Below are 20,665 nucleotides of genomic sequence, written 5' to 3'. Positions count from 1 at the left end.
TTGAGATTTTTTGTAAAGATTTTAAAGTCCCACTGATACAAGAAAGTTGCAAGTGATATCCTGATTTGACAAAACCAAGCAGCTTAAAATGTATTACAGAAGTGGCAACTGCCTGATGGTTCTAATTTCTACTGTTTAGTGGTAGCTCAGTGAAAAGCAGCAGTAATGCAGGTATTTGTAGGTCAAATAGATGAGCAAATGAATATTTTATTTGTATGTACAGCTTTAAAAGCAGAAGCTGTACCTGGGCTTTTGTAGTGTTGGTTATGCAGCAGCATGACAAATGCAAGGTAGGGTTGGCAAAGCTGGCCTTTTATTGCATTTGCCTCAGCAACAGTGCAGGGTTGCTATGGGGAAGAAGGGAGGCTAATGGATGTCTCTCCTCTCAAAACCTGTAATGTTGTTACAGCTTCCTTGACCACATTTGCATTGCTGTGACTGCAGAGTTGTTCAAGTGTTTCTTTAATCTTGTCCGCTTCTATTTCTTGTCTCAGATCACCTGAATGGGAGAAGAAATGCTTTTAGTGCCATGCCATGCCATAGTGGCTCCCAACAGTTGTTGTAAGATCAAAGTTTGGAGTACTAGCTGTTTAAAATGAGCTGGTTTAATTTAAATAAATTTCTCAATAACTTTTCAGCCATTGAAAGTATCGAGCAGTTTAAGGTTTTCTTCTCCAGTTTGACTTCTAAGAACTGATTGAACAGAAGAAAAGCACTTTGTCAAAAATATAATACAGGACAAATTCCAGAACTTTTTTGCCTGTATGCTTTTTGTTAGTTTTTCATATTAGTAAGACTCAACTCTTAGTGTTACAGTTACTCTATAAAGTGCTAAGTGTATACACCTCTGGGAAAAAGTCCTGCAGATCACACCTGTTTTGTCAGTACTCTGTAGTAGCACTGAAGGATGCAAATGCTTATTCCTGTTCTAATATCTGTGTGGCTACAGGTTAAAAATAGAATATTCTGCAGAATCCATCTTGTCTGCCGATGTAGGGTGGCTTCAGGACTTGAAAGGCAGCTCTCCTTGTGGCGGATCCTTGCCTGAGCACAATCATTGCTTTCAATTTACATGATTTATATATAAAAATGTGAGAAACTGGCATGAGATCTTTGGACTCCTGTTTTCAAGGTGGTGGTTGTTTTCAGTTAGTGTCACACATCCAGAATGAGTCTGATCTTGCTCAAAGCAGTTTAAGTCTTCCGTAACCATGGAATGAGAGAAGCTGAAATAACATCCTTCATATGTTTTACTAAAAGTTGCTGTGCAAAGGCAGCATTTCTAAAATTGCTGTTTTATCTCAACTTCTGGTTTGCTTACAGCATAGGCAGAAGAACAAATGGATGCCTGCCTGTAGAAGATGATACAGACTTTCTTTCTTTCAACACAAAAATGCTGTGGTACATACCAGACTTGGGCCTGCTCGACATTTGTGCATAGTGAATTTGGACAAAGATGCCTTTATTCCCAGGCTCTAATTTTGCTATTTCAGCACTTGATTATGCCACTGACTCACTGGAATAAAGCCTTTGTTTTTTTGTTCAACTGATGGTTTAATCAACTTCTCATAAAGAAGCTACTTGACTGGGATTTTTGGTGATCAATAAAGAATGAACCTCTTTAATATCCTTTACTACTCACTGACTGCAACATAGCAGGCAGCACACTTCAGTAACGGAAAACACTTGTGTTTTCATCACATATCCATCCTTCCATCACAGAAAACTTAAAATGAAGTTACCTGAATTAAGAAGCGTGCACAAAAGGCCCATTGAGTTATGTTTTACTTCAGGACTTGTATTATCATCTTGTAGAAGTTTGTGTAAGCTTTGGACGAGCTGTGATTCCTTAAAAGATTCTTCAAGGGTTTCTGAAAAAGAAGTAAATGAATACCTGAACTGTTAACTGAAAAGAAGCTAGAAAGTGAGCATGCTTGCTTTTTTAAAAAATAAAATTCCTGACTGGCTTCATTTCAGACTGGATATACAGGGATTTCTGGGGCATATGTTTTCTATACTGTAGAATTTCTGTATTTTCTGTGCAGTGTTTCTTCAGTGGCCTTATACTGGAAGACAGAACCTGTATAATATAGATTGTATAAAATAACCTTATAATAGATAAAAAGTTGCAATGATCAGTGCTAGAAATGTTGATTCACATTAGTTGCCCAGTTGAGTTTGAGAGCCTTAATGGTGGACCAAGCAGTAAAATGGGCTCTTTACTGTCTTGCCTGTTGGTGTAGGAAATTCCAAATTTCAAGTTAACTATCTGTCTTCAATTTATCTTCTGATGTAAGTAGACTTCTGTGGTGATTCTTTGTTGTAATAAATTGAGACCCATTTTCAAATGTAATCAGTCATATAGGAAAAATTTGAAAAAAAAAAAATTATACTCAATGTCTCTGAAAAATTAGGTCAGTAAAAGTAGTTAGAACCTTGACAGTTTTCTCACTTGTTTAAGTTATGGCTTCTGTAAGGCCCTTTTGTCTATGCTTCTGCTTTATTCTCTCCTGTATTTAAATGTCTGTCTTCTGAAGATTATTTCCTCCGTTTATAGTCTTCATTGACCATTCAAGCTCATAATTTGTCCTTAATTTTGTCTTCATTTAGACTTTCTCATCTTTTTCTCTAGTCTTTATCACCTTTACTTTCCTTCTGTTTTTTTGTGTAGGCTTCTAACATCATACCATGCTACTCAACAGATTGTGCCTGTCCACACAACCTGATCATTTTGACTGTACCCTAAACAAAAAAACCTTCAGCAATTCCTGAAGCCTATTGCTTTTGTGATCTTCTGGATGGCTGACCTCTTCATGCTGGAGAGCTGAATCTAGACAAGAAACATCCTTTTTCTTACATGTTATGTAGAATGACAGTGGTTTTTAATAATTGAAGATCTTGCACAGATAAATGCTTTAAGGAGAAAAATACCTAAATTGATTGCAGATGCTATTGCCAAGGCATTCAGAGCCTCATTCTGCAAGGCAGCATGCTTGCTTGTTGTCATGGAAACGAGGTGCTTCACTGCTTGTGCCTCCTGGATGGCTTTGACCACTTCCTGGTAAAGCAAAGGTAAAATATCACAGGTGGAAATCTGACTTATGAGTAAAGTAGAATGAAGAGAGAAATGAGGTTGCACTATTCAGCTTCTGAATAGATGGAAATGATTTGCCTGCTGCAATGCAAACTGATATTTGAAGACTAGAGATAATACTGCTTTTGACACTGATCGTACATGTCTGTTTAGGGCTGGTCTAATTTACTTGAAATACCAACACTTGAAATTATGTATATGCATATCAAAATATAAAATCATATGTTTTGTCTCAAGAGTTTTAGTTTGATCTTATTCCAGTTTTTCATGTCAAGACTTCAGACTACCAAAGATTAGTTTTACTTTACCAAAGCCTGTGCAGATTTTTATCACTGCCTCAAAGTAAAGCATGGTTGGGATGCCTGTGTATGATAGCATGATTTACAAGAAACAGAATCCTGTTCTAATATGTCGGCAGAGACAGATCACACCAGATTCATCCATTGCTAGATAGACAGTGGGTTCTTTGGAGCTCCTAGAGGACTGACATTCAGGACAGATCTGGGTTATATTTGCCATTTCAATTGGAAATTTGAAATTAATACTTATGGCAATAAAAAAACTTCACCTACTTACCGTTTGTCAAGCTGTACTCAAGCCAGGGCAAAAGTTGACAAGTGACAGTAAGTAGCCATGTTTCTTGTTTCTGTGCAGTATCTGTGGCTATGGATAGTACTGCTTTCCTGCTCACCTCCCCCTTATGGGCATTGAGGCAGACCAGGAGGGGTTTTTACTGTGAACTTTCATGTTTTTAATGATAAATTTATATGTGCTGTTTAATGCTTAACCCCTAGCTATATTGACAAGCTTTTAAAAATATTTGACAAGGATAAAGTAGAAACATATTATTAGACCAACAGCTTTCGTACTTGGGATCTGTTGTGACGCAAGATTGATGCTAGCAGTCGATTTGCTTCTCCACGAACGCCGATGTGGTCGTTAGCATTGCACCACTGCACAAGCCTGTTGAGCACCATCGGGTCTTGGCCCAAGATTTCAGCTGCATCAGCTGAAGAGAAAAGCATCATCAGGAGACATTCGAAATCACTTCTCAGTCTTTCTGTCACAGAAATGTGAATGTAGAAGTAGCCAGGACTGCAGGCCTGAGTTCAGAATCCTTTAACAGCTGTAACTAAAGCTTTGGGCTTTTAAGGGATCTTGGAAATCTTTATCTGAGGAATGCCAGTTGTGTCAGGGCAACTCTTGGAGGTAAAGAACAAAGTTGTTCTTATAGCCCTAGCCTTTTTAAGAGGCTGCTGAAGCAGGGCTTAAAATGAACAGCTTCGTATCTTTGACAGCAAATACTCTGTTGCTATACAGAAATAATCATGAGGACTGTCTCTTTCTTGTTTGGTTTCTTGCACTTGCTCTTTGAGCCCTGCACAAATGTTATCATGGGCTCTTCAGAGACTGTTCTTGCTGTTTCAGTGCTCTCAGTAATGGTGATAATTACTGTTGGTAGCATGTGGGAAGCCAAGTCTTAGTACAGAATTGCAACATGTCTGTAATTGCATGTCTCAGGTCTTAAGAATGTGCGTTGAATTGTGTATTTGGTATCATCAGAACTTACCCCAGAGGTTGGAGGAGCCCTTTAATTTGCCTTCTCTTGTGTTTCAGGAACCCTCTCTCAAGACTTGCTAGAAGTATTAATCTGTGGTTGATGTTTGAAAAAAACCTCACTGGATAACTTTTACTAAAAAGTGGAACTCCAATCACATGCAGTGGTTTAAGGCTCATTGCCACTAAGGGGACTACTCCCAAAGCTCTTAGGAGTTCAGCAGCAAAAGGAACTTTACTCATGCTATCAATATTGCATCAATAATGCATGGTTCCACGAGTCCTATTGCAATTTAATAACATATCTTTAAAGTGCTGTGGATCAAAAGTGACTAACTGGTGTAAAGTGATTTCCCAAGCAAAGAAAAAATGCAGATATAAGGGTGCTGAGGACTGAAATATTCTATTTGACCAAGTATGTTAAGCAGGGGTTCAGCCCTGAGAACGTCCTGGTAAATACTGCTTCAGTAATTTCAGTTAGTTGATTCTGTTCAGTACTTGAGACTTTGAAATTCTAAATCTTGGTTCAACTGAGATTTTCTTCTAAGTGAAAGGTGCCAGGAGAAAGATAAGACAGATGTAATGTGTGCAACATAAGCTGCCTTTTTGTAGGGATTGAGTGCTCACCCATTTGGCTTTTAACACAAAAGTGCTGTTTTGTAAACTGCCAGACTGCTGTTTCCATGTGTTCCAGTTGATAATGAACTGAGGATATAAATGCACAGAACTTCTAACTGGGCACCAGATGTAGCAACTGGGATGCAAGAGTAATCACAGGACAGATGCTTACTTTTTGGTGTAGAGTTAATCTGTTTGCAAAAATACACTGTGGTTATAAAGTTGAATTCAAATTTATGAGTCTCATGTAGTTATTTGTAACTAAGTTTTTCTTGGATTTCATTTTGATCATCTTATGTCCTGTCCCATGCCTGCCCACCCCACCCCTCAGTGCTGGAGGACCAGAGCAGATGAGCATGAAATGTGCCGTTGTGTGTTCTGAAGGTGTTCATAGCAGAAGTGTACATTCCCTAAGAAGGGCTATAAAGGGTCTGTGAGCTTTTCCCCATCTTCTTCTGCTTTTCCAGTATTTTAAAATAGTTCTAGGCCTGAAAGAAGGTAACCAGGGAGATCCCTGCTCCTTTGGAAGCAAATTCAGAAAGGGGAAAAGTCTGCATGTTTTTAGGAGTGTGAAGTTTGTCTCTTGGAATTTTGCTTGAAGCAGAGACTTGAGGAAGAACCAACATTAACATCCAGAACAGAAGGGATAGGTTTGGCTGATAGGAGCATCACCCTGTTTCTGTTTGTTTACCTGTCCCTTTCTCTGTGTGTGGCATTTGTTTTGAGATACTCTGGAAAGGGTGAAATAGAGTGTGCACCAGAAAGTCAGTGTCAATAAACCATGATTACTCTGGACATTTTGCAGAAACTGTAAGTCAACCTATACTCTTACTGTTTTGGGTAGGGAGATGAGGAAGGATGGACACTTCCTTTTTTTATTTGTCTAGTGCACTAAGGAACAATCCACAGGTCAAAATCCCCCAAGGAATCTGTGAGTGTCTAGCCTAGTTAAACATGTTTGTTTTGAGATAAGAGTTATGTCTTGTTGCACAACCACCTGCATATTACCTGCTGTAGCAGAAAGGCTTTTTTTTCTAGGTCAGATGTTACATGTTAGTCTGAGGAGATCATGGTAATCCATCTTAGTACAGAAAGCTGAAAGAGGTAAGAGGGTGGTGAATGTAACCAGTCTAAGAGGTTTGTTCAAAGGAGAGCGGTCTTGACCCAGTTTGACAGGGATTTCCTGATGTTTACCAGCAATAGAGCTCTTTGAAACAAACCCTATTAGTTACTTTTAACAGGAACAGGAGGACCTCTTAACTTATGCCAAATTTGAATAAATTTTGTGTATGATTGAACTTTAAGTTGAGCTGAAAGTCCTCTGGCTGTTGAAGTGTGCAAATTCTTCTGTTCCTCTGAAGCAAAACAGTGGAAAAACCAGGAGTTAATGTTAACATCTCTTTAGTGTAATGAAGCTGTCAGATCTGACTGCAATTTTCTATAGTTAAAAATAAACCTACTGATGTCTTCTAGTCTGTAGGCCTCAGCATGTCCAGTGATTGCCAGAGTAATGAATTTATACTAGATAATGCAATTAACTGATTTAGTGTGGACTTCTTAGTAGATGTGTATTTTTAAGAGTTTCAGGCTGAGTTAGTTAAGGGCAATGTTAGCTCATGGGTAGACAGAATAGAAAGTAATTAAAGGTGGGAGAAATGTGTGCAAATAGTCAGGAATGGGTAAACATTGAATAATCTTCTGTGTCTTTTTTTCTAATCTACACTTTGATATCTTTATTGTTTCAGATTCAGAAGTTCTACTGTTTTGTGCCAAATTCTGACTTTGTACCAGGGTTGGTAAATAGCATCGAGTCAAAAAAAAAAGTTTGATAACTTAGATCTGTGTTGTTATGTCTCAATTTTAAAAGCTAAATGGTCCCCCCTGTCACAATTGAGATACAGCTTCAGAGAAATGACCTTGTAATGATTTCTTCCTTTAAAACCTGAGAAGAAGAGACTAAGTTCCTGTAGGTCTTTCAGTGTCCATTTCCTACTATGGTGAAATAGAAATAGATGAATAGAATAAATAGATGAATAGAAATAGATTCCTGCGAGGTGAAATAGAAGTGGAAGCAGATTTTTACTGAGTGGAAATCAGTGCAAATTGAGTGCTAGACCTAAATTTTATATCATGCGTATTAATTTGAAAAGGATGCAAGTAGCTGCCATATCAAAGTGGTGTAAATGAGTGCAACACAGAATGTAGGAGAGTGAGGTCTTTACCCTTCCTTATAACTAATGAATTTGTGATTGTAACTGTTTCATATCAGCTGTCAGTTCCCATTGTAAAACAGTCACAATTTTTCTGATTCTGATTTTGACCTATTGCTATTCCTGCACATCAGGGTGGTCTGTACTGATTGATTAGTGTTCTAGAGCAACTGCTGTGGTGATACAAAAGAAGTAGAACACTTAACCAAAAAAACCAAACCCCTCAACACTTGTTTTTGTGTTCTACTCTGGTAAGAAGCTAGCTAAGTCTGAGGATAAATGAAGATATTGTAGTAGATATTGGCGTAATTCTGTTATTGTGCATGTTTCTCAAAATGCAACTGTATGCACAGAGTGAGTGTTGTTGCCTTTGTGTACCCACCTCGGAGTAAAACTGAATGAAGTACATAATCCCATATTTTGATATGCAAAGTCAATTCAACATTTAAGTCGCACAAGCAAGATAAATCTGGCAATGTGTATAAAGAGCCTGTGTGACAGGTAGAAACTAATTTCTTCTGCCTCTCTCCACCTAGCTCCCCTTGATCCTTTTATATTCTCCAGTTCTTCTGTTGATTTGCTTTCCTGTGATTTGCCATGGTAAATCCTTAGCCTGATTCTTTTCCATCATACTCATTCCTTGCTGGTATATCTCTGGTGGAGAACATCTTCCTTGTAGGCCTTTGCCATTTCTTACTGACCTCTGCAGATTTTTTCATTTGGTTTGTTTCTCATCTATTTCTGAGGCTGACTGGGTCACTATGGAAGGTCTGCAGCCTCCAGCAATCGTCTCTGGAACCTCTCCACGTTGAGTGCAATTAGGTTAGCAGGACGCTTTATGGCCCTGCTGTCTTGCAGGAGAGGAGGGGGTGTATAGTTGACATAAGTAGACATTGGCAATTCCCTACCTTGACCATCTGCTAACATCCGTAGTGTTCCAAGAAGTTTAAACTGTACAGGAGGCATCTCTGACCTTAGAAGTGCTTGAATCCGTTCTGCCACACCTTCCTCCAGCATTTGAACCTTGTTAACAACTAGAAAATGGGAGAAAGATGTTGATGTGAAGCTCAGTAACTACACAAGCATCTGAAAATGTAGATACGACGTTAACTGTTCTGAATTTTATGCTCTTAGCAAAGGTCCGACTTGTTAGAGTGCTCAGGAATCAAGTCAGGGCTACCCGGCTGTTTAGGCTTCTCTTTTGATCTAAAAACTTCCTAGGAATTGCTGTTACGATATGTTGGTTACTTTTGATCGTAGGCCTGCCTGGAATGAAGTACATGAAAAAAGATAAATGCAGGATTGTTTTTCTTCCTTTTTCTAGTTGTAAGAGATTATCCATCCACTCACCCACTCACATGAGCAATCCTTTCCTATGGTTGCTCATCTTAACTGAACTGGATGGCAGAAGTGTTTTACATGGCCATATTTCTTGAGAATGTGTTTTCTATTTGAGCTATTTTTATATGAGCTCACTGATCCCCTGTTGTTCATGCCTTTGCTTCTGTGCTTTCCTAAGTCCTGCGTCTGCTCCAGTTGTTAGTGCGGTAATCCCTGGTAATAATCAGAAGCTTGTCTGGAAAGAGTCCTAATACTGTTTAACTGTGCTACCAAAAGCTTCTTCCTCCCGAGGAATTTTCTTCCCATCTTCTGCATGCCTTTTTTTTGAGGGGAGGGGAATGACAAGACAGTGAAATTAGGGAGATAATTGTTCTATCCCTTTCTCCTTTTATTGGGAAGATTGAGAAGCAGACACTGTTAAGTAACTTGCTCTTAATGTCCTTGTTTTTCAGTGGCACAGACTGACCCCATTCACGAGAGCATAATGACTTTTAAAATTTTTTTATAAGCACCTGTTCTCTTTTAAGATCACTATTTGAATTGAAGACTTCTCATGTGCCCATTTGCAAGTATTGGCCCATATTTAATTAATTTTTGATTTATGTGGATTTGCACTCAGTCTTTTTTTTTTTTCCCTCAAGTAGCAGATTATATTGTTGAAAGTGATAGAGTTTGTGTATTTCTGGAAGTGATGTATCACTGTGAGGGAATGTCTTACAGCTTCCATATTCTGATATTTTTACAAATAGAGAAGTACAGTGTAGGGATAGCATTTTAAGTGCTATGCATTGTTCGCACACTTTGAAAGATCCAAAATGGTTTGTAATAGACTTGAACAGAAGAGATAACCAAAATACTCTGTATTGATGCATTGATTTTTTGTAATTCAGAGTTGAGCCTTTAAAGTACAGCTGCAAAGAATATTAAGATCTGGTACTATGTGTAGCAGGCAGTGATACAGGGGTAAAGTTGTAGGTTGCAATCACGCTTTTCTGGAGTTTTAGATCCTGTAGTCTTTGTTTCGTTAAGGAACTCCCAAGAAATGCCTGGGCTTGGCATTGCAATAAGTGGGCCTTGGTATTCATTGAGGAATGGATTCTGTTGTGAGTTAGAATGTGATCATCTCTGCTTGTTGTCAAGGGGAACTACATCAAATTTACTATCTGTCAAATGAGATTAACTATTATCTTTGCTGCTTGTAATCATTAAATCCTATTGTACATATTGCAGGAGTGAAGTCAATGAGAACTAAGCTAAGCATGGGACACCCCTAGGCTTATAGAAAAAAAAAATCCACCTTTTAATTCTAATAAAGATAGCTACATTTTGCCTACTAAATTACTTTCCTAATTTCAGCTGGATGGCTCTCGGATTTTTCAGGATTCTATGATTATCTTCTAATAGCTTTGTGTTAGATTGTAACTGATGTAAGGTAGCTGGTTTGCATGGTTGAAATACTGCATGCTCTGTTAGCATTAAAAACAACATGCACAGGCCTCTATCTGCTGATGTGAATGGTGGTAGAAAATCTCTTCACAAGAAGCAGTGAGGGGTTTATGGTGTGAAATATGTTTATTAAAATACTGAACAGACAGACATGGCTAGCTATTATGATCCAGAGAGTGTGGTAATACTATAACACAAACTAAATAAATTACTTGAGAGCATATAAAAAGTAAGTTGAAAGAAATAGGTGAAGTTCTGAAGAGAGCTATCTGCAAGAAGAAATGAGTGTGCATCAGGCTTTAAAAGGAAGTGGACGAAAACTAGCAACTAGTATATTCTGGGACTCTCACTTGTTCAGAGCAATGATTACATATAAAACTGTTAAACCAAACATGCTGGCTAGCTTACATAAAATTGGCAGACAACTTAATGTTCTTTTACTTTCAGAAAATAGCGTTGGTGTCATGCTCTTCTCTAGAGTACTGTGTAGCAGTGTAAGGACTGCTTTCCAGGGTGCTGTACTATTAAGTCTCTAGCAAAATATTTTTGGCCTGATTTGCACTTTCACATGGAAGCAGTAGATTTGAGATGAGAAGCAGCACAATTTTCTGATGCGTATTAGCAAAAGATCACAAGAGTAGAATCATAGAACCATTGGGGTTGGAAGGGACCCTTAAAGTTCTAGTCCAACCCCCCTGCAGTGAGCAGGAACATCTCAACTAGATCAGATTGCTCAGAGGTCTGTCCAGCCTGACCACGAATATTTCCAGGGATGGGGCATGTACCACCTCTCTGGGCAGCCTGTTCCAGTGTTTCACCACCCTCACTGTAAAAAAACTTCTTCCTTAGATCTAATCTAAGTCTACCCTCTCTTTAGTTTAAAACCATTACCCCTTGTCCTGTTGCAACAGGCCCTACCAAAAAGTCTGTCCCCATATTTCTCATATACTCCCTTTAAGTATTGAAGTTTTAAAGTGTGTTACAAAGGCTGAATTTGCAATGAATATTGGCTTTATAGAAGAGGAGCAGATGTATGAAATCCCTACTGTCTGTGATGTGATAGTTTAAAATACAGAGTATGGGGTGGAGCTATAAATCCTGTTCTGCATTTCTGAACTGCTGCATGCTGTTAGTATGAAACCCATTTCAGTAGCTGGCAATGACATCACACTTCATTATATTTAGACCCTTTATGTAGATGAGAAGTCCTGATAAATTATTCAAATATATATGTCTCTGCAGGGGGAAAAGAGCTCGGTTGCCCCTCATAATACAAGGGACTGGATTTGATGACTTGGACAGAGCTGCACAGATCTCCATTAAATGATCCATCTTTACAGACAGTCACAGTACGTCAATTGTCTTCAAACTCTGTACCTGGTATAGCAAGGTTTCGAAGTGCACTGAGTGCAGCATGTTGAACAGAGATGTCCCCACTCTCTACGTGTTTCTCCAAAAGATCCAGAAGCTGATGTATGACTCCCAGCTGTACCATTCGTACACAGTTGCCATCTGAAGAAAGAGGCAAAACCAAGCAGGTGAGAGAGATTAGAAAGTGATTGAAATTAATCATGCAAATTGAGAATTCAGGGAGTCTTTGCCTTGACTGTTTTCATGTCTTGATAGGATTGAGACTGTAGCTTTTGCATTGCTTTTTACAGCCTTCACCTCTAGACGTAAGTAAAGCTTAGCTTGAGAGAGCTTCCTAGGGACAGTCATTGTCAAATTCAAAACCATATATTCTCCGGTCAGTTTCTTCATCAATACTACTTTATTTTCCTCTCTGTATATGTTGGAATACTGGTGGCATTTCCATTTCTCCACGGGATAGCTTTAATACTCCTATTTTGCTGTTCTACTGGTTTAAGAGACTATGGTGAGACCAAGGATCTTATCCAGCAATGGTGAGTCTGTAAGTCTGATTACTAGGTTTGTACTGCTGTTACTCCTTGTATTCAATCAAATAATTTGTCATTAACTAATCATGGAAAGAATCAGGCCTAGCCTTTTCATACCTGTTTTGAGAAACTCACTTTCTGAAATGAGAAGTCTAATTGTGTTGCACTCATACGAAGCTAGGAAAAGATGAGTTGATCTAGAGAGTTCTGATCTGTTTAATACTGGTGAAAGCAGATTTGTACATTAGAAAGAAATACCATTTTGCCCAGTGAATGCTCTGCAATATTTTGTCAGTATGTTTCCCTCTGAGAACTTGCTCTGCAGAGGTGACAGCCCTTCTGTCATCAGAAGCTACATAGCTCACCTTGATAGGAGGTGAGCTCTCCTGAAGAGCAAAAGGAAACCCTTCATATTATGGTCTCCATCCTTCCTGAAGAAAGTGTTTTGAAGATACCATGTGGCAAATATTTTTCTGTATTTTATGCAGTTTATTATACCTCAAGACAAGCACGTTCCTGACACTGGTCAACATTTCCTTGCTGCTGTGCTGTTATCATGTGAATGCTGTTTGCTCAAACATGGCAAAACAGTGTGAATGTTATATAGGAAGACCACATCTTCACCTGGAGTAAGCAGTTATCCATGGAACTATACAGAATTCATGCAAATACAGAATATGGCCTAAAGTATCTTTAGGTGCTTCTCATGGTACTAACTGCATGCCTAAGATGTACATACTTCTAATCTTTGTGTATATACCACTTAAGAATGGCTCTAGTAATTTTAGCATCTTTGCTGGTTTGAATGTTATTTTCTCCCCAAAGTAGTAGAAACAATTCCATGTTGTCTTTTGAACCGCTGCCTACTATTCCTTTAATCTCAGCATTTCAGTTAGTAGCATATTTTTCCCTGTATTGCTACATATGTTAAATAAGAATTTGTCACATGCTTATAAAACGTAAGTGAATATTTTCATGAGAACTGTCAGTCTGTGGAATCATTCAAATTCTACTCACGCAAAAATCTTTTGATATGAATTTATGCATACATTCTCTAAAGCTGATGGCTTTGCTTGTGATTCTTCAGATGTTCTCTTGCCTAGTCCTAATCTTTAGAGATCAGAGTATATGAGAAAAATTGCTCAGTTCTCTTTAGGAACAGGTTCTCTAGGAATAGCCCATCTCTTTCGGTCTGACAAAATTCTACAGGCAAAATACTTTGATCTTCATATAGACTAACCTTAATTGAACTTAATTTCTTACCTCCCCCCACCTTTCAAACCAAAGAATGGCAGAGCATTTTTTCCTCTTGTAATAAAGTGCAAATAGGCAGAACCCATTAATGGGTGCCTTGCTTTGATTGTCACAGAGCTCCAAATTGGTTCTCTCTCCTATGGAGTTTTGCTTGGATAGCAGCAGAACCTTCAATTTAATGGCTTATAGTTAGTCTGATAGGAACAGCCACTTTCATAGCTGTAAAAGCTGTCTGTCATCTTTTCACTGCCTCAGAAGTAATTTGATGCTTAGATCAGATTTCCATAGGACTCTTTTTCTCTTAGATTAAAGGCTGTGCATACATCAGTGGCACATACCAGGGCCTGAGAGGGATTATTCACTTTTTCCACATGAAACCTCTAATGGGGTTGTGGGGAAGACAGAAGGAGAAGAGCGAGTGATAAAGCAAGCCATTTAGCTGAATAAATTGAAGATAGCCAGTTTAAAGACACCAAGGACATTTCTATGGCATTTGTAGAATCATGATGCCCAATGGCTGATTTGAAGCAAAGGTATAAGACAGGAAAGAAAGGGAGTCTAGAAAGGATGTTGGGGGGAGATGGAGAGATGTATATATGACAGCTTGCTTTAAAAAAAACCCCAAACAGATGAGGCTGACTAGCTGAACATTCAGACAGATGTGAGGGAATCTTTTATGATAATTAAGCATGTATTAATGCAGAAAATTGAGCAATGTTGAAAAATCTCCTTTTTGTTAATTGATTTTGGGCCCAGTACAGTAGCTATCAGTGAGAAAGAACAGAAAGCATGGTGGGGTATCTTCTGCTGACTGATTCAGCACAGCGTGCCTTCCAGGAGTCTGTTTATAAGAGTCTCTCTGTTTCTCTCTGCATAATATTAAGGCTTAGTACTTTCTATAATAGGAAAGTGTGAAAGGTGAAATGGCTTATTTTGAGATTTCTTGTTTCCTCCTGATGTCTGAGTAACCCTCCCTTCCTAAAAGTGACTTAAAACCTACAACATCAGTAACTGTGTTATTTTTTGTATTTCTAAGAAATGTATTTGCTATGAAACATTTCCAGTCTCCCTTCTAATGTGTGATTTAGGAAAAAAAAAAGTGAAAAGCTTGTATACCTGACCACCTCATTTTTCACAGTTAAGTCCCTCAAGCTACTTCAATATCATTAGCATCTAATTCAAAGGTATGCAAGTCTCCAGTCTGCAGAAAAGAAAAATGTTACTGTTTCAGAGCCAGGGAGCAATGAAATCTAGTGTTGCTTTTCTCTCCACTCACAAACAGTGGCTTTCTATCTTTGAAGGGTAGAGAATAACCAACCTTACCATTTTTTGTAAAACTAGCAATAGCTGTTGCTCCTGTCTCTGTAGCTGCATGTGTTTGGACGTGATGCGAGTACCAATATTCTGGGAGGTGATACCACATCCCTTAGCAAAGAAGTTCTGCATGGACTTGGCATGAGAAAGAGAGACCATCTCATGTCTGTCTATAATTAGCTCCAAAGTGAACTGTTCTGTCTTTGTGGAGATACGAATCAATGATGACTGATGATTGTTGTTATAATTAATAATTTAAGACTTAGCGTTGATTGCCTTGGGATTGGGGGTGATGGATGCAGTGTAAGTGTCCAGTTCTTGATGTTTTATTCTTTAATCTGTATTTCCCAAAATACATCATCACAGGACCACCTAAACTAAGTTGCTGTTAGGTCTTCAACCTTTTTGTGTTGTTCCTGAAATCAGCTTAAAGATTTAGTGAAAAATCAAGGTCAGCAATGGTGTAGTCTATTTCTAATAGATAGATACAGAACTTACATTATGAGGAAGTTCTTATATTTCATTTGTTAAACTAAGTGTTTGAAGTATGCACACAGATTTGGAATAGTGAATCAGGAAACATGAGTAGTTCAATACCATGTGAACTTAATCTGATGATTACCTTTAGATTTAAAACTGGCTCTTACGCCAATTTTGAAAGCAAATTTATGGAAGCAGGATGTGAACTGGCAATCACAGGTACAGCTACAATGGTCTGAAGTTCTTGTACTTGTGTTTGTGTTCTGCATAGGAGCAGTCACAGTGGTATTAGATGACTTGAGGCAACACATGTATATGCTTGAAGGAAAGTATGGCAATGTGAGCGCTAGGCTCCTATAAAAAGTGAAAAAGTGTGGTGTCTTGAGAAGAATTTCCCTAAGGATTATGAAACAGGTTGCAGATGTGTCCCTGTTAAGGAAATGAAAACAACAGAGCAGATGGTAACTCCTCTGCTTAAGGGTACTTTTTGATGTTGTTTGTTTATGTATCTGGACTGTCAGTATTCCTTTTTTTTTTACCTCCAAGAAGCAGAGAGACAATGAGATCTGATGCAGCCTTCACAATGCATGTATCTTCAGCTTGTGAACTACCCTGAAGCCTCAGCAGGATCTCGGACAGCACCTCTTGCACGCCTGCTTCCACCAACTGCACTTTCAGGACATCTGTAGAGATCACAGTAAAAGCACACTTAAAAGCTTCTTGGGTCTTTGTTGAAGTGTTTCAAACTAGGAAGCTAAGTCCTCGAACTTTAGCCAGTTTTTTCACATGCATTCACTGTTTTGGTTCTGTTTGTAACAGACATTCTGGTGCTAGGATGACACCAAGGCAGAATGAGCAAAGCTTCTGCATTGATCTTTGACACTTCTTGTATGACCAGTCACGAGTTTTCATTTCTTTAAAATATGTATCAGGTATCTACATATTTTCAGTGGATTCTTGTTGGTGCCTGTTACACCACTGCATAGTGTAGACGACATCAGTGATGTTTGGTTGTTGTTTTTTTATAAAAAAAAAAATTTGTCTAGTTTGCTTTCCTGTTACACAACAGGGAGAATATGAGTTTGAATCTGTTATCTTATGGATCCACTGAAATAGAGTGGAATGCTACACCCTCCCTCCTTTCTTTGTTGTCTCACATATTAAGCTTCAAAGTCTTGCTTGGGCCAGGATTTCATATGTTCTTGTGGCTTAATTCCACTGAAGGGATTGCTGCTTCCATTAGTAGGATCCCATGGCAAGCTCGGAACGCAGAGTTTATGCTAAGTATCAGTACCCTGTCTCCCCTTACTTCCCCAAGCTGAAGGGAGCCTTACCATTTTCTGCAAGTGCTTGCAGAACCTCAAAGACAATTTCTAACCTCTCATGGTTCTCTGCTCTTCTCAATTGTTTCACCAGCTGTTCAGCAACCTTTGTCTTGCTTAGAGCTTCCTTGGCTGTATCTGTGTATACGATAAAGTCAGGATTTTGAATGTTTTATCATCTGATTAAATGTTAAAAGCATATTCTCCCTATAATCTGAAGTGATTAGAACTACTTTGCTTTTGAATGCTTTTTCTGTTTTTATAGACACTTTGTCCCTTTGGTCAGCACTGAGTCAGCAAAAACTCTACTTCATCCCTTCTTCCCCACCTTCTTTCTTTAACGCTGTTTTTGTGTAATTCCTGTAGCTATGACCTTATAATAGCTGGCTATTAATCCTGGCTTAATTCCACTGATTTATAAATCCACCTGTAGTATGATTATTTGATCTATCAAATTGGCACATGCCAGTTAGTGGTAGTAGTATATTTTCTGCCTTGGTTAGATGGTTCTAGTCTTGCTGGGATCTTAAACATCTACAAGATATATGTTAACAAAGATCACATTTTTTTTAAAGCTTGCTGCTGCCTGATGTAGAACACATTTGAATGGAATATGATATTAAGTAATATAAGAGATCTATAAAGGACAGACATCACACTGTCACGTTATCTTCTAGTGAGACAATACCCCCTTCCCTGTCTCTCCCCCTAAATGCAGGAAGCAGGAGATCAGATTTTAGTCAGACCATATACAAAATGTGGTTATAATTTTCTACTTGGTCTTTTTCTTCCATCACTACTTACAACTTGTGTAAAGTAGGGCAGTGTATTTTAAATCAGTAGAGATGCCTTTGGTTTGAAAACTGTGTGAAAGAAAAGGGAAGCTATTTCATTAAGGTATATAAACTTAATTATTAAATAGAAATAAATTTTTAATAAATGAGTACTAATGTACCATATCTGAAGTAGCTGAAACTGTCAATTTACCACATGAAGTTATGCCCTCTATACTTTTTTCCTAGGTCAAAAGCTGTCTATTAAATCTTAATTGTTTTAATATAGTACCAGCAGTTGCTGGTACTCCAGGAAAGAGTAGTTACTTCTCCAGTACAGATACTGTGGCCAGTTCCTGATCAAGTATCAGTGGTGTTTAAAAAACAAAACTCCAAACAAAAAAACCCAATCTCCCCAAATAACCCAACAAAACTAACCCTCCCAAAAAAACCCTGCAAAACAAAGCAAAAAATCCCCCTCACAAACCTGTGGGCTTTCTGCATGTACATGGAAAGGCAGTGACAATGGGAAGATGGTATTTTGCTCCAAGATACAAAAAATTTACTTACCAAAGTCTGCGAGATTGCATAAAGCCAATAGATCAACATGGACAAGTGGCTCACTCTCTGCATAATCAGTTAATATTCGGACTAGGGATGTGATTACTCCTACCTTCACCAACTCTTCCTGAAGATCCCCTGGTAATAGTAAGCATAGAAGTTAAAGGGTATTAAATAGTGACCAATTAAATCAGTAAAAAGGGTCCAACTGTCATGCTTTGCAGTAAGATAGTCTGATTCTTTCTTGCATTGTTAGGGTTCACAGCTTTTGTGCTGTGGGTTCAGACTAATGCGTTTGTGTGGGAAGTGCAGGTTCGGGACAGAGTTTTACTAAACCTCCTGGTTTTACTTTGGCTCAAGGAATTAAGCCACTGTAAAAATATATAAGGGCATTTGCATGAGCATCTCTACTACTAGTGCAGCTTGTAAAGCAAGTTCTGATGGACTGTATATCTTGGTATTTATCTTAAAGTTGGGTGAGGAACAGACAGGAACCCTCTCAGGTAAGGGGAATCTCAGCCTTATTATCCTATGGCTTCTTTTGTTCTGAAGGGAGATGGAATGGACTGGAAACCCAAGATAAAGCATAGTCTAATGATAACTCCACTTTTGGGGATCAACAGTGTTCTGAGTCATACACTAAATGTCCATATACCTGATTTTGGCATGTTAGAATAATGATTTTTTTTTAAATAATTTGTAAAACAAGACACTTTACCAGTACCTGGGCTATTATAAAATATCACTGAGACACAGACTGCTTTAAAGTTTAGCTGGGGGAATCATCCTCTTACAGTTTTTGAATGTTGGTTGCTCAGCAAGTAGGGAGTCTTAGGGTACTTGAATTCAAGGTATCGGTGGAATTTTTATCAGCTGAGTAAGGTTCTCAAGCACGTGTAAATTCATGTGACTTAAGGGAAGTCAACGAAGTACAGTAAGTAAAAATTAATTTGGTCCTGGTTCTAATATACTAACTACAGTTGTCTCCACATGCAGAATTGCTGAGGAAAACATTGATAACTGTTTGTTTTCTTTTTGTAGTTTGTCTTGTAATGAATGAAAGCTTAATATCTAAAATGATTTTGAGAACGCTGAGAACTATGAATACAAAGTTGGACAGTACTGGTTGCTTAACAGTACAATGACACTGCTTTTGCAGTAGTGTATTGCTGAGAGGTAGACTGCAACTTGAGTGACAATGTGTATGACAGACACCAGAAGGTGTCTGGGTGCTATTGTAGCATATACAATTGTAATGCAGTCGGGGAATCACTGAAGTTAATTTTTCTGTGATGTATTTATTGCTGTGTTAGTAATAGAAATTATTAAAGCATGTATCTTAGTCATCTTGTCAAACCTGGGCTGGGCCTGTGTTCTGACAGAAGTGAAGCGGATTTGCAGTATGGCCATGTGCTGTAGTAATGTTGGTGCACAGCAGTTGCATAAGTCTTGTATGTAATCATACGGGGAAGGTTTTTTTAAACTACTGTGTGGCATTCCTTGGCAAATACATGTAATTTGCAGGGGGCTAGTAGAATCTGTACCAGGTACCTGTCATGCTTGGATTTCATAGGAACAGTGCAGGGAGACAAACCCATAGCTTTCTAGATAAAGCTACACAGGTCCACACTAGAAAGACAAGAGAAGGTAAATTGAAGGCAGAGAGAAATGGGTAGGAGATATTGGGTGAAAAGTTCCATATTATGTCTAGTATGCAATAAATATGTTTGGTCAGTCTGGGAATTAAAGGTAAAAAAGATCTTAAACTGTTGGGGCAAGTAAATGAAAAGGGTTTAATTTTTGAGACCAGAAAGCAAGTTAGTGTACTGGCTTTATGGAAAAATATGGAGCACAAAGATCTCCTGTATGCAAGCAATGTCCTCAGAGGCCATTCCTTGCATAGATAACTATCTCAGTATTTTTTATTTTTTAGAGCGCTTTTTAAATAAGTGCTTTGCTTTATAGGTGCTGGTATTACTTTGGAAGAAGACAAAGCTATTCAGGATTTGGGCCCAAGGCAGTTCTGGAAAATTAAGATATGTATGAGGCTCTGTTATATGTGAGACTCTTGTAGTTGCAGAGCAGTTCTGACAAAGATGTGTCACCTTGAAGTCAAAAATACAGGGGGAAACCGAGTGTTTGTGAGGTGTTTGGTATGCATTCAACCTACTGTCTGTGAGCTGTGTGAATTGTATGTATGTAACTGGAGGTCGAAGTGCATTATGTGCTCAGGTATCATAACATTATTATGAGTTACAGGTTATAATGCCTTTATAAAATAATGCCTTGCAGCTAGAGAAAAGAGTTCTCTCAAGTTGATACTTACGATTATCATAACAGATACGGCCAATAGCCCTCCCAGCATGAAGCAACATTTCTTGGTCTGTGCTCTCCAGCAAAGGTATCAAAGTTAGAACCAAATCTGCTTCAATACACGGTTTTTTCATTTCCTCTGTGTAGGTAAAGGAGAGGGATTTGTAGGGTTTTTGCCATGTTGAAATAAAAACAATTGCAATTGCAAGACTAATAGCTGGTAGCCATGAAACAAAACTCAAGAATGGAAACATGTGCTGTAATGTGCCTTGTAGTAGCACTTTAGTAGGACGTACCATTCTTGGCTATCTCTGAAAGCACCTGGGCTGCTTTCACTGCACATCGTGGATTGCCCTTCAGGATTTTTGCCAAAGTTCGGAAGATCCCACTCTCTCTGAGTAGGCTGAAGGATCTCTGCTCTGTAATGATAAGAGTGTTAACAATACCTGCAATAGGTTTGCAACTGTTTTATTTACATGTTGTT

General features: G+C 38.4%; 2 protein-coding genes across 3 annotated transcripts in view; one reads left to right on the top strand and one right to left on the bottom strand.

The window, feature by feature from the left end:
• Positions 1–291: 291 nt before the first annotated feature.
• Positions 292–20,665, bottom strand: part of LOC141945822 (rap1 GTPase-GDP dissociation stimulator 1-like) — a 34,357-nt gene continuing 13,983 nt past the window's right edge. The window contains exons 3-13 of one of the 2 annotated variants that reach the window (XM_074874479.1): positions 20,478–20,600; positions 20,195–20,320; positions 17,878–18,006; positions 16,547–16,672; positions 15,752–15,895; positions 11,644–11,778; positions 8,388–8,513; positions 3,964–4,103; positions 2,932–3,058; positions 1,743–1,871; positions 292–499 (exon numbers count right to left, since the gene is read on the bottom strand). In XM_074874479.1, the coding sequence (XP_074730580.1) occupies positions 348–499; positions 1,743–1,871; positions 2,932–3,058; positions 3,964–4,103; positions 8,388–8,513; positions 11,644–11,778; positions 15,752–15,895; positions 16,547–16,672; positions 17,878–18,006; positions 20,195–20,320; positions 20,478–20,600 (1,457 nt within the window). In that variant the 3' untranslated portion in view covers positions 292–347. The remainder of the gene's footprint in view (positions 500–1,742; positions 1,872–2,931; positions 3,059–3,963; positions 4,104–8,387; positions 8,514–11,643; positions 11,779–15,751; positions 15,896–16,546; positions 16,673–17,877; positions 18,007–20,194; positions 20,321–20,477; positions 20,601–20,665) is intronic. The other variant, XM_074874480.1, reaches the window with a different exon arrangement.
• The window catches only part of SH2D4B (SH2 domain containing 4B), a 100,180-nt gene continuing 97,760 nt past the window's right edge, over positions 18,246–20,665 (top strand). Inside the window, exon 1 of the mRNA XM_074874482.1 lies at positions 18,246–18,371. Within this exon, the coding sequence (XP_074730583.1) occupies positions 18,266–18,371 (106 nt within the window). The 5' untranslated portion in view covers positions 18,246–18,265. The remainder of the gene's footprint in view (positions 18,372–20,665) is intronic.

This window comes from Strix uralensis, chromosome 7, assembly GCF_047716275.1.
Source record: "Strix uralensis isolate ZFMK-TIS-50842 chromosome 7, bStrUra1, whole genome shotgun sequence".
In the NCBI taxonomy this organism is placed as follows: domain Eukaryota; kingdom Metazoa; phylum Chordata; class Aves; order Strigiformes; family Strigidae; genus Strix; species Strix uralensis.
Note: the sequence above shows the minus strand (reverse complement) of the source record. Positions and strands in the feature narration are given on the sequence as shown.